Below are 14795 nucleotides of genomic sequence, written 5' to 3'. Positions count from 1 at the left end.
TGACCGTCACATTATAATGTCCCCATGGCTGAAAGGGCGAGTATGTTTGGTGCGACGGGGATTCGAACCCGCGTCTCTCGGATTACGAGTCAAGTACCTTAACCACCTGGCTCGGGGTTACCGGAAAATAACGTCATGATTTTCATTATGCAGTAAAAGATCTTTTTTGAAAGTAAATATTTTTTCAATCAGTTAAATAATTCCCATTATTATTAATGACAATGTACCATCTTTCAATAAAGCTTTCAATTTCACGTTGATAAAAGGACGCTTCCTTTGAGACAAAAAATTCCGCGAGAACAGTTTTGATGCCATCAATATTTCTGAAGGTTTTATTGCTGAGAAAGTGTTGCATAGATCTAAATAAATGACAACCCAAGAGAGAAATGTCAGGAAGATATGGAGGATGAGGCAGGACTTCCAAATCTCGTGTCTTTTCGTGAGTCATTCTTGCAAAATGTAGTCTTGCATTGTCATGCTGCAAAATAACTGCTTTTTTGTTGATCAGTGCTGGACGTGTTTCAGCGATAACCCAGTGAATACGATCCAATTATTGACAATAAAGGTTTGCAATTACAGTCTGATTCGACTTCAGTAATTCAAGGTGAACAAAGCCGACTCTGTTCCATCAAACGAAATTGGGTTCAGCCATTTATTCTTGCGCTTGACATAAAGAACTGATTTCTTATCTCATGTAATAATCCTATGAAATAATGGTTCGTTGTCATGTCTGGTTATCAATTAATTACAAATTGTTATGTGTTGGACTGTGTTGTCATCTTACAGTTTATGTCAAACCAAAATTCCTTGTCTATTGATCTTCCAGATCTGTTTAAATGTTCTTTAATGTCAGGTCAAAAAAGTATTAAGTTTTCCGACAACTGTCGGATGGTTTGACAGGAGATCATTATTCAACTCTACTGATCTCCCTGAACGATAGCAATCAGAGAAATAATAAGACCTGACCTAAATTTTCTGAGCCATCATTTGCCTTTACGGACACTCAAAGTACCTTTATAAACCTCACAAATGTTTTTGTTGCCTGAGTTACCTTGTTACCTCTATGAAATTCATAGATTATGCAGTGTCAAATATGATTCTCGTAAGGTATATGGTCAGTCATTTTTTTCTGATTAAAAATAAATTATTTTGTTAACTGGATTTATTTGTTTAAATTTCGCGCAAAGCTATAAGAGGCTTATCTATGCAAGCCGCCCATAATTTAGCAGTGGAAGACCAGAGGGAAGGCAGCTTGTCATCATCAGCCACCGCCAACTATTTGACTACTCTTTCACCAATGAATAGAGGAATTGATAATTACATTATAACACCCTTACGTCTGAAAGTACTAGTATGTTTGACGGGATAGAGATTTGAACCTAAAACCCGCAGATTATTAGTGGAGCGCTTTAACCACCTGGATATGTCAGGCATTTTGTTAACTGGACGTGGATGAATAAGAGGGTTCTTTTGCCTGCTGCGAAACAAAGGCATATAATTATCAATGTTAAAATTTAACGTAACAAAATCGACATTATTTTACAGTACAAATCTGGCCTAACACTAATGTCTTATGACAGGTTTAATTGTAATAATAATTTGTTTGTCTGTTTAGAATTAAGCACAAAGCTCCACAATTTGCTACCTATGCTCTCGCCACCACGGGTTTCGAAACCTGTTCTAGTGATGTTAGTCTACAAACATACCGCGTGCCACTCGCGGGGTGTAATAATAATATATATTAGCTAAATTCTCAATATCCTGGAACAATTGTATCTGCCCTGAACTGGCTCTAACTGTCTAAATAAATTTATCAGTGAGAGTTACATACCTTTTTTACTGCATCCTGACACTACAATCCTACTCAGATAGAAAAGTATGGTTCCCAATGGGACGGCGACAAGTTTTCCGAGTTACAACGCTAAAATCAGAGGTTCGATTTCCCCAGGGTGGACACTGATATTACTTTACTGTATTCTGACGCGTACGTCAGAAGTATACTCACACAGTTTAACATTAAATTTATATCAAGTAAATTTGTTCCAGGTTTTCGTGCTTGCTGTACTCCAACTTTGAGCTGATAGACCAAAAAGAAAGCGGTTAATTATTAGCACACTTGGGGTTCGATTACCCCCGGTGGGCTCGGCAGATAGCCCAATGTGACTTTGCTATAAGAAAAAAAAACACACACACGCACATTAGCACACTTCACCAACTCTTGGATTGCTCTGAAGAAATAGTAGCTTTAACTTCACTCTTCTATTAAATCTCCCGCGACTCCAAAGTGTAGAATGTGATTTATTGAATACTACGCCATACCTGGCCACACTAAGGAAAAAAAAAAAAAAAAGATAAACTTGAAGGTTAATTATTTTATCAAAATCATCGACTAGTAGTTACGACATATGTTTTGTTAATACTTCGGTAATCGAAACACATTATTGATTATTCTTTGAATTATTTCTTAAAACTACTATTCTACAGATTTACAACACTAAAATCAGGGGCTCGATTCTCCTCGATGGACTCAGCAGATAGCCCGATTTGGATTTGCTTTAATAAAACACACAGACCTTATTATGTCTCCCGCTGGTACAGCGGTAAGTTCACGGATTGACAACGCTAAACTCAGGGGTTCAATTCCCCTTGGTTGACTCAACAGACAGTCAGATGTGGCTTTGATATAAGGAAAAACACACACATTTAAAACTACTATTTTATTAAAATAGACAAGTTTGAGTGAAATAGCCTATAAATCGCTCGGGACATTCTTTAATCTTCCAAATAAATGTCATGCAACAAATCATTTATCAAAACAGTTTACGCTAATGTTTTTTCTGTCTCGTTGAATATGAAATATTATTCACAGTTACGGAGTTAGTCCACAACCTCTTATAGAACTGGTAAGAACTGCTTAATATAATAGATTTCTCTATTGAGAACTCTTCCATGACATTTTCCAACATTCTTTCTGCACAATTTATCACCAAAACATTAAAGATAATATTTTTGTATAGGAGGGTAACTTTGGATTATATAGTCAAATGTAACTGAAGCCAAATCCAGATAACAATATGCATTTCTTCAATAATGTTTCAAAAGTCTATATATATGTCCGTATATGTTACATCTGACGACAGCTGTACACCTAAGTTCACAAACACAGTTGCAATAGAAATTCTGAGAGTAAATGAACCTGAAAGGAAGGCAACTAGTTATCACCACCTACCGCCAACTCTTGAGCTACTCTTTTATCAATGAATAGTTGGATTGACATTTACATAATAACGTTACGACGTCTAAAGTGCTAGAGCGTTTGATGGAATGGAGATTTGAACCTACGACCCACAGATTGCGAGTCGAGCACCATAGCTACCTCACTATGCCAGGCCATAATCGATAGTTTAATTAAATAGATAACTTTCACTGAATAACTTTTCCGACACTGAACTGATCCACACAGTCATTACTTGACACCTCCTCAAACGAATTTTCACACAAGGAATCTATAATGTACTCTAGTTTCTCCAAATGTCACAAATTTTCTAGATTATTACATCATGAATTTTATCGGTATTCTAGGTCTACTTTTATGAGGTTTGTTGATTTAGCGTCATTATCACGATTAAGAACTCTCTCTCTAAAACTACAAAATAATAATATTGAAAACATAGTTTAACATCTGCATTTTAATCATTTCAGTAATTTCGGTCCAATCAAACATAGGCCTAAGGTTTATGTAAACCCATCGTTATCATACTGTATTGGTCTAACTTGTTGCCTAAGAAGCCAATTCCCGTCCCACCAAATATGAGGTGAAAAGGTTATAATATGACGGTCAATCCTACTATTCGTTGGTGAAATAGTAGCCCAAGAGTTGACGGTAGGTGGTAATTACTAGCTGGCTTTTCTCTTGTCTTTCACTGCTAAATTAGGGACGGTTAGCGCAGATGGCCCACGTGTAGCAAAATTCATAACAAATTAAAAACTATATAACTCGTTGAATCAGTACTGAAGTTATATGACCCAGTAAACAAGTATCTTACAGAATCGATGTTTTTATACTAAATTAGATCTTGTACATCTTTGTTCAAATCTTCATTTCCAGTTTATATAAATACTTAATTCCCTCTAAGACCATGTTGATGAGGCTTATTATGAAACTGTAAAAGTTGACAACCTTAAGAAACCTAAGGCAACACCGTTTGCCTTCACTTCTACCCATGTGATAAAATGTCATAAACCTCCTCGTAAAAGACGTCGAACAGACGTTAATGGAGAGCCATACAATCCAAAGAATAGTACATTGCTTGAGCATTCCTATTATAATAGGTCATCTGAAGATAATGATTGCTCACAACCAAACAATTTCGTGTAGTTACGGTAGGTGTGAGGCATCACCTTTCCTCTTTGGAAAAGAAACAGCTTGTAGTGCCACTTAGATATGACTAATACGGTAATTAAAATACAGGATGCTGATATGCTAGTACATGTATCCTTGACTGTCAGAAACAAAATCTAAGCCATGAGGGAAATTAACTTCTTTCCTCTGATTCTATTGTTTCTGCCTAATAAAAACATTCGTCAATAGAGTAAAAAGCTGGAGTATAATTAGTTACCATATCAAAAAAAAAAAAAAAAATCAGAGAATAGCAACGTAAGTTTTCAAACTAGTTTAATTATCAAATTATTTTACTTAATATGCTCATTTAATATGGAAATTTTGTTTTCATTTTCAGGTGTATTGTCATACTATGTATTTACCAAGAGGTCATTTATTAGATACCTTATATCTTACTCTTTGTTTAATTTTTAAGCTACTTTTATGTTCAAAATAATCTCTGCATCGCTAATGTACATTTGTAATATTTGTTCAATATTAAGCAATTTTCTAATGATCTACCCTTTCCTGTCTCTTACCTAAAGCCTTGGTAAAGTATTCCTGATTTATACACTATCGTATAGCCGGTGAAAAATGACAAGCAAGTACTACCATTCCCACCCCATAAGACACAGAAACTTCACATAGTTAACTGAAATAAATAAATTTGCGAATTCAAGCTCGACCAATAAGGAGGTGCAAAAGTGTATGCGAAGCAGTGGAACGCCAGTAAATTTCTTTGTGAGCCAATTAAAATAAGATCAATCGTGAAATGCATTCGTGGCGTATTCACAAATTAATTATTAGTAAAAATCAGTAAGATTAACACTTCTAATGTATAGATAGAAAAGCCAGTGCGTTTTGTTTACACTACGTTACAACATTGGCTTTATATTATGTCGCTTAGCAACGAAAGTATAACTTAATATTATTGTTAGTCTACGTACTGGAAGGTTGGAATGTACAATCAACAAAACTTAAAAATATTTGTCGATTAGCTGGAGTACCCGTCTTTTGGGTGGAAGTTATGTAAACTTGCGATTAATTAAAGGTTATCTTAGGACATGAAAAGATGATTCCCTTATATCTAATTATAAAAAACTTCAAAACCCACAATGCAAGACTGCAAATCACCATATATTTCCACATGAATCAAACAAACCTTCATGCCAAATTTGATGAAGATCCATCAAAAAGAGGGAAATGTAGTAAAAAAACAAACAAACCAGAAAAACCCATAAAAACCACGAAATGCTGAACTGAAAATTTCTGATTCTCTCCATGAACCCAACAAACCTTTATACCAAATATGGTGAACATTGATTCACAGGAGGTGAGGTAGTGGTAAAAAACGCCCATGAAAACTGCAAATTTGTATAAATCTCCTCATGGTCGTTAATTAATTAACTTCAAACCAAATTTGTTAAAGAACCATCAACACCCTTCGAAGTAGTTACATGGACGTATGACAGACAGTTCGATTATATTTGTATAAATTGCTGAATTTAGTCCCCTTTGATTAAAGAGATTTATGTATTTTTTATTAAAAACGTTATTGATGCAACAATAATCGTTTTTGGAATTTCGCACAAAGCTACTCGAGGGCTATCTGTGCTAGCCGTCCATAATTTAGCAGTGTAAGACTAGAGGGAAGGCAGCTAGTCATCACCACCCACTGCCAACTCTTGGGCTACTCTTTTACCAACGAATAGTGGGATTGACCGTCACTTATAACGCCCCCACGGCTGGGAGGGCGAGCATGTTTGGCACGACGCGGGCGCGAACCCGCGACCCTCAGATTACGAAGCGCACGCCTTAACGCGCTAGGCCATGCCAGGCCCCACATGTAACAAGAATAAAACAAAACGGTGTGCGTGAAAACACATTTAATCCCAAAATTACCGCTTCTAGTATATTCACACTATTATCTCATTTTGCCTCGTTATTTTGCCTCCACCGCCAACTCTTGGCCTACTCTTTTACGAAGGAATAGTGGGATTGACCGTCACATTATAACGCTCCCACAGCTGAAAGTTCCGTACAGACAAACGCAAGCGTGTTATTTATATAGAATAATATTTATTTTGTACATAATACATACGACAGATTTAAATTTGTTTGCTATTTAAATAAACACAGACATTAACCTTATATGGAAAACAATTTTTTGGTATAAGAGAAGTATGTACAGAAGCAAAAATTGTTCAATGCATTAGGTTCTTAAAAATAAAAGCCCTTATGCATTTTTTAAATGTTTAATCGTTTTATTTATTAATCTTTTATCAGCAATCTCAAATAACATTCTGTTTTATGTTTGTTTGTAGTTGAGCATAAAGCTACACGATAGGTATCTTTGCACTGTTCAACACGGTTATAGAATCCTGATTTCTATCATTATATACCCCCCAGACATACCATCGTGCCACTGAGAGATGCTTTTTTATGAAGGAACCTTACAAGAGTTTTGATTAGCCATAAAGGTTATATTAATAATATTTTCTTCTTTTTTTTGCTAAGTGCGTATGTGCGCTTTGTTTTTGGCCCGGCATGGCCAAGCGTGTTAAGGCGTGCGACTCGTAATCTGAGGGTCGCGGGTTCACATCTACATCGCGCCAAACATGCTCGCCCTCCCAGCCGTGGGGGCGTTATAATGTGACGGTCAATCCCACTATTCGTTGGTAAAAGAGTAGCCCAAGAGTTGGCGGTGGGTGGTGATGACTAGCTGCCTTCCCTCTAGTCTTACACTGCTAAATTAGGAACGGCTAGCACAGATAGCCCTCGAGTAGCTTTGTGCGAACTTCAAAAACAAACAAACAAAGAAGTCTTAATTGTGGTATCAAGGAGTATGATCCTCATACATTCAACTGCTAGAGTCACGTGGATGACAGTGTAAATCAGTATTGTAAAAGTAATCCCACAAGTTGTATTGCTGGTAAATTTATATTTTGCTATTAGTTTGTATTGTTAAAATAATCATATAAGTCTTTATGTTGGTATAAGTAGGTATAATGTATGGTAACAAGTAAATACGCTAGAGTTAAACATATTAAACGAGAGGGACCTTACAATAAGAAAAATAAGTCAGACATAAACAGGAACTCTAATGTTGGTTTCCATGGTCTGATTATATCATTTTAAAAGTTAAACAGAGCATATTTTAAGACTACTTTTCTCAAACTCTTCATGAATTTCATAGATTCACATTTGCTGATCTGCGGAATCTCATCCCACAAAGAACACTAACATAAATCATGATGCAGGTCAATTAAATTGTCCCATAAAACATTATTTTAATTTGATATGACATGGAAAGTCGATCTTTACCGCAAATCTCGCAAATAAAATTATTTTAACATAGAGAAAAGTCTGTGTGCGATTCTCCATACAAAGAGGATTTTCCAAGTTAAAAACCAATTTTTGTGACGGTCCAGTTTGTAACAAAACTTAATGTTTTTGTTTTAAACCTGAAATTAGCCTCATGAGTTTGTATTTGATAATATGAAACGTAGTTAAAGCACCCAGTGGCACAGCGGTACGTCTGCGGACTTTCAACGCTAAAACCCGAGCTTCGATACCCGTGGTGGGCAGAGCACAGGGTAGTTAAACTTGGCTAAAAATGTAATTTCCGATCTTAATAATTTTTTTATGTTCAACATATTTCCATACTTTAAAATGAATCTAAAGAAACTGAAAAATCACATTAATCTATTACTGGGTAGATCACCATAAACTTGGAAATATGTCATCTTAAGACGTAACCTTTGTTATTATCATTTTTATACAACTGTATCTTAACTGACTGCAGTCACGATTTTCACGAAATTTATTACATTTTAGATTAAAAACAAAGCGCTTGTTTGTTTGTTTTGGAATTTCGCACAAAGCTACTCGAGGGCTATCTGTGCTAGCCTTCCCTAATTTAGCAGTGTAAGACTAGAGGGAAGGCAGCTAGTCATCACCACCCACTGCCAACTCTTGGGCTACTCTTTTACCAACGAATAGTGGGATTGACCGTCACATTATAACGCCCCCACGGCTGGGAGGGCGAGCATGTTTGGCGCGATGTAGATGTGAACCCGCGACCCTCAGATTACGAGTCGCACGCCTTAACACGCTTGGCCATGCCGGGCCAAAAACAAAGCGCACATACGCACTTAGCAAAAAAAAGAAGAAAATATTATTAATATAACCTTTATGGCTAATCAAAACTCTTGTAAGGTTCCTTCATAAAAAAGCATCTCTCAGTGGCACGATGGTATGTCTGGGGGTATATAATGATAGAAATCAGGATTCTATAACCGTGTTGAACAGTGCAAAGATACCTATCGTGTAGCTTTATGCTCAACTACAAACAAACATAAAACAGAATGTTATTTGAGATTGCTGATAAAAGATTAATAAATAAAACGATTAAACATTTAAAAAATGCATAAGGGCTTTTATTTTTAAGAACCTAATGCATTGAACAATTTTTGCTTCTGTACATACTTCTCTTATACCAAAAAATTGTTTTCCATATAAGGTTAATGTCTGTGTTTATTTAAATAGCAAACAAATTTAAATCTGTCGTATGTATTATGTACAAAATAAATATTATTCTATATAAATAACACGCTTGCGTTTGTCTGTACGGAACTTTCAGCTGTGGGAGCGTTATAATGTGACGGTCAATCCCACTATTCCTTCGTAAAAGAGTAGGCCAAGAGTTGGCGGTGGAGGCAAAATAACGAGGCAAAATGAGATAATAGTGTGAATATACTAGAAGCGGTAATTTTGGGATTAAATGTGTTTTCACGCACACCGTTTTGTTTTATTCTTGTTACATGTGGGGCCTGGCATGGCCTAGCGCGTTAAGGCGTGCGCTTCGTAATCTGAGGGTCGCGGGTTCGCGCCCGCGTCGTGCCAAACATGCTCGCCCTCCCAGCCGTGGGGGCGTTATAAGTGACGGTCAATCCCACTATTCGTTGGTAAAAGAGTAGCCCAAGAGTTGGCAGTGGGTGGTGATGACTAGCTGCCTTCCCTCTAGTCTTACACTGCTAAATTAGGGAAGGCTAGCACAGATAGCCCTCGAGTAGCTTTGTGCGAAATTCCAAAACAAACAAACAAGCGCTTTGTTTTTAATCTAAAATGTAATAAATTTCGTGAAAATCGTGACTGCAGTCAGTTAAGATACAGTTGTATAAAAATGATAATAACAAAGGTTACGTCTTAAGATGACATATTTCCAAGTTTATGGTGATCTACCCAGTAATAGATTAATGTGATTTTTCAGTTTCTTTAGATTCATTTTAAAGTATGGAAATATGTTGAACATAAAAAAATTATTAAGATCGGAAATTACATTTTTTAGCCAAGTTTAACTACCCTGTGCTCTGCCCACCACGGGTATCGAAGCTCGGGTTTTAGCGTTGAAAGTCCGCAGACGTACCGCTGTGCCACTGGGTGCTTTAACTACGTTTCATATTATCAAATACAAACTCATGAGGCTAATTTCAGGTTTAAAACAAAAACATTAAGTTTTGTTACAAACTGGACCGTCACAAAAATTGGTTTTTAACTTGGAAAATCCTCTTTGTATGGAGAATCGCACACAGACTTTTCTCTATGTTAAAATAATTTTATTTGCGAGATTTGCGGTAAAGATCGACTTTCCATGTCATATCAAATTAAAATAATGTTTTATGGGACAATTTAATTGACCTGCATCATGATTTATGTTAGTGTTCTTTGTGGGATGAGATTCCGCAGATCAGCAAATGTGAATCTATGAAATTCATGAAGAGTTTGAGAAAAGTAGTCTTAAAATATGCTCTGTTTAACTTTTAAAATGATATAATCAGACCATGGAAACCAACATTAGAGTTCCTGTTTATGTCTGACTTATTTTTCTTATTGTAAGGTCCCTCTCGTTTAATATGTTTAACTCTAGCGTATTTACTTGTTACCATACATTATACCTACTTATACCAACATAAAGACTTATATGATTATTTTAACAATACAAACTAATAGCAAAATATAAATTTACCAGCAATACAACTTGTGGGATTACTTTTACAATACTGATTTACACTGTCATCCACGTGACTCTAGCAGTTGAATGTATGAGGATCATACTTCCTTGATACCACAATTAAGACTTCTTTGTTTGTTTGTTTTTGAAGTTCGCACAAAGCTACTCGAGGGCTATCTGTGCTAGCCGTTCCTAATTTAGCAGTGTAAGACTAGAGGGAAGGCAGCTAGTCATCACCACCCACCGCCAACTCTTGGGCTACTCTTTTATCAACGAATAATTAAGACTTGTAATGGTATCCATGTTGTGCTAAATGTCTATATTTTCAAGTATAAGAATTTACAGGGATATCCATATCCTGTTCATTTTAGCATTAAAATATGTCGCAGTTATCTGTATTACACTGAATAATGCTAATACAAAGCCTTGCGGTGGTATATAATTGTAACAGTTAATATTAGCATAAATATTTGAATACACATAAAAACGACAAAGACTTGTGTGCATAATCATACCATCAAACTGAAACAGCATATAATTATTGTACATAATTTTTATTATTTAGCATACTGCATTGAAATCTAACAATTTTATCTACATCACAAATATGCCGAAACGATATGTAGGATATAATTATACGTTATCGGTGTGTTAATTTAATTAAAATTAATGAATGTCAAAACAAACCACTGTTTATTTAATCACATTTACATAAATGCTTTACTTGCATAAAATGTTTTCTCAAAACTACATCAGCTTATACAAGAGCACTAATTGCTTAGAAACGCCTGATACGAGTGATTCAGTGACCCTTAGACGAAGAAAAATATAAACTTGTGAGTAAGAACAACCTGGTAATAGTGAACCCCAACCTAAACATTCCATTTAGTTCTTCTTCAACACTTCCAGAATGTATGCATGGTGGCTTATGCAAACTACTTTGTACTGTCGCCCTTCTGTAATGCCCTAGGTGACTAACTAATAAGATGAGCAGAAGTCCTAGAAAACATTACTTCTGTAACATACTACACCCACCAGTGAACTAAAAGACTGGGGAGAAAACATCACAGGTATGTCCGGAAATACAGATATGTCCGGATTGCTAGTTCCGTTTTGTAGAAGACAAATTGTGGTAGGAAAGTAATTTTGATCTTAATAAATGTCGTGTTCCTCTAAGACTACGTAGAAAATTTGCGTAATGTTGAGAAAATGTGCTCACGTGTCAAAGGTTGCCGTCATTAGATTTGCCATTGAATAAATAAGAATAGCTGGTATGCTCTTGAACCTGGTTTTTACAATAGCAACTAATTAAACTTCTCAAACCTGAGATCAATACAAAGGGCTCTGATGTCACGCCGGAAAATGAGATAATACTAATGAAACTAAAGGTTAGTTCAACTCCAGCCAGGTCAATAACACAATAATAATATTTGCAAATGGGTTTAAATATGATTTCTGCCGTTAGTTGCGTAAGAACAAGTATAAATAAGACTTGATTCGGACATTCTGTTATTCTACTCTTGATGCAGAAAGGGTAAAAACTCGTTTTTGGAAGAGGAAATATTTTAATTTCAGTATTAAAACAGCAGATATTAATGTAAGTATATTTGAACTTATAATCCTTTCAAAGCAACATAAAGTTTTAGCTTTCCATTCTATTGCTTAGGTCTTTGCGGTAAATGGTTTTTATGTATAATTTTCACAAGGGTCACAAATGAAATGAAATAATTAACCTTGAAATACTTCAACCAGGTTGCAACAATTACAAACTACCAGTAGCACAAGCACAATAATTTGATTACCGTATCAACGAGTAACTCTGTAAAATTATTCTTATAATTCTATACATTTTAGGTATTTATCAGCGTCTGGAAAAAAATTAACCGATTTTTTCCTCCTTTAATTTTTTTGCCATCAGTCAGATTATCTAAAAAGAACCGCCAACATTTTTCCAGTTTAATGCATATGTAATTAAACTGCAAAATCCATCTGAAATTAAAAGAAATACCGATGTCTCATTACAATTTCTTGCTGCCATTTTGTTTTTTCTATTTGCAGTTGTATTTTGTTATGGCTAGAGTATATATGACATTTCTGCCTGTGCTTCTTGAGATGATGACCAAGGTTGATCAAATAGCTGGACATGGTAGACTGATTGACCCACCGTCCAGATCGTCCATGTGGAGATTCGGTTTCCCAACTAAACGTAATTTCAATGATAATGAACTTTTTTGTGGAGGTTACCAGGTAGGTGAATAAAACATATTTTGTTAAAAAATAAATTATATGCAATAGAACCCATATTTAATAATTCTTTAAAGTACACCCATATCTAGAAACTATAGTACCAACATAATCTTAATTACTCCAAGCCCGTTCCCTTGGCTGTGGTTTCGCTAGATAGTAGATAGGGACAGTGGGAATCTCGTTAATCCTTTCATGCGCGTCACTAAATAGATGTATCTAACTTGGCCTAAATTTATTTCCAGTATGCCGTCAACTCTAGAGAGACTATTTTCTCGATACACACATACATGTATAGTTTTCTATACCATTCCAGGTTAAATCCATAGTATTTACGAGATGACATAACGATATGTTTGAAATAATAAGAAAATGTATCCATCAATATATATAAAAAAAACACAAAAAACAGCATACAACAATAGATGTAGCTTTCCATCCACCAACAGATAGAAAAGGATCATAAGCAAATAAAATGAAAGAAACATTAATGGATTTTTAAGTCCTTTTCAATCCACAGAAAAGTAACTGAAAATAATTTAGGTGTTTAAGTGTTAGAGCTCGTGCCTGAATCATTATCTCGTATTATGTAATGGACCAAGTATTTAATAATTGCATATATATAAGTTACAGCCAATCAAAAAAACTTTAGGCCTCTAGTCACAAATCACCTTTTCGATTTTATCTTAAGCGAAAATGAAAAGAAATTTGTAACATATATATGTAATTTATATGTGATATATTATAACTTATCTACCAGTAATTCATTTTTATGTTTATTAAACTATATATTATAAGATCTTTTAGAATACTATTTTAATAAAACCAACAGAATACACGTTCAATATTTCAAACAAACCATTTTCTAAAATTAAAATTTATAAAAAAACTGAGTTTAACTATTTCCGTCTAAGCAACCTCAATTCCTTTTTTGAAGCTACTCCTTCCAAACGTAGAGGCAGGTAGCCTACTTGCTTAACGCCAATAAGCACCAAACAACCATCTTTCCGAGATTTTGTTAATAGATTGACTATTCAAGAACCACTTTCTATTGTTACTATTCTCTTTTGCTAACTTCTGAGCAGAAGAAACTGTCAACATTGTATCTATAAAGAACATTTTCAGTGTTATGTATTTCAGAACGTTTTTGTAAAAAATATTTATTTAACAAGTTCTTCTGAAAGTCATGACTTGATAGTTATATGCATCATGAACGAAAGTTGTTTGTTTGTTTTTTGTAATTTCGCGCAAAGCTACTCGAGGGCTATCTGCACTAGCCGTCCCTAATTTAGCAGTGTAAGACTAGAGGGAAGTCATCACCATCCACCGCCAACTCTTTACTCTTTTATCAACCAATAGTAGGATTGACCGCACATTATAACGCCCCCACGGCTGAAAGGGCGGGCATGTTTGTTACGACCGGGATCCGAACCCGCGACCCTCGGATTACCAGTCTAACGCCTTAACACACTTGGCCATTCCGGGACAAACGAAAGTATGCAAACATGTTGGATTGTTTTATTACTCGAACCATGACTTCTAAAATTATCTGGCATTGTAATATAAAATTAATCACTTCATCTAATTGTTTTCAGGCTTAGGTTTTTCGTGAGAAAAAACATTTAAATTTATTGATTAAAAATATTTGTTGATTATGAATCGATGTCCAAGTAAGTCATATATATATATCAACTCCCATGTTTTAATTTTTAACAACTATTTTGTATGCATGTAGTACTTGTTCAATAGGAGTTTCCAATTACACTGGTCAACAAAATTTTTGTTGCATTTATATCAAACAATTGGTATTACATAATTTCTTGCCCTGATTTCAGATCTGACGTTAGTTTTTTCCTCAGTGCTCTACTTTTTTTGCAATCAAGGTATTTGAAAATCTCAAAATTTCGTCATCATCACATTGACGTCGTAGTCTATCATGAAAAATATGTATAAAATATGTTATAAAACTCTTTAATATAGCTGGGCAATAAAAAAAGAAAATGCAAGATAGTATAAATGTATTCAAGTTATTTATATTAATTCAATTTATTTATATAAAACTGATTAGTAGATAAGACATTTGCTACTATGAGGAGGGAAAGCTCAATTGCAGTCTACTCAGGCATGAATTTCCGCTTGTAGCTCTTGCGTTTGTGG

At 35.1% G+C, this 14795-nt stretch overlaps 1 protein-coding gene across 1 annotated transcript in view; it reads left to right on the top strand.

Moving 5' to 3' along the window:
- The first annotated feature begins 399 nt into the window (after positions 1–399).
- LOC143223977 (uncharacterized) overlaps positions 400–14795 on the top strand; it is a 36715-nt gene continuing 22319 nt past the window's right edge. Inside the window, exons 1-4 of the mRNA XM_076452445.1 lie at positions 400–439; positions 4137–4374; positions 10222–10277; positions 12523–12641. Of these exons, the coding sequence (XP_076308560.1) occupies positions 400–439; positions 4137–4374; positions 10222–10277; positions 12523–12641 (453 nt within the window). The remainder of the gene's footprint in view (positions 440–4136; positions 4375–10221; positions 10278–12522; positions 12642–14795) is intronic.

This window comes from Tachypleus tridentatus, chromosome 8 (genome assembly GCF_004210375.1).
Source record: "Tachypleus tridentatus isolate NWPU-2018 chromosome 8, ASM421037v1, whole genome shotgun sequence".
In the NCBI taxonomy this organism is placed as follows: Eukaryota; Metazoa; Arthropoda; class Merostomata; order Xiphosura; family Limulidae; genus Tachypleus; species Tachypleus tridentatus.
Note: the sequence above shows the minus strand (reverse complement) of the source record. Positions and strands in the feature narration are given on the sequence as shown.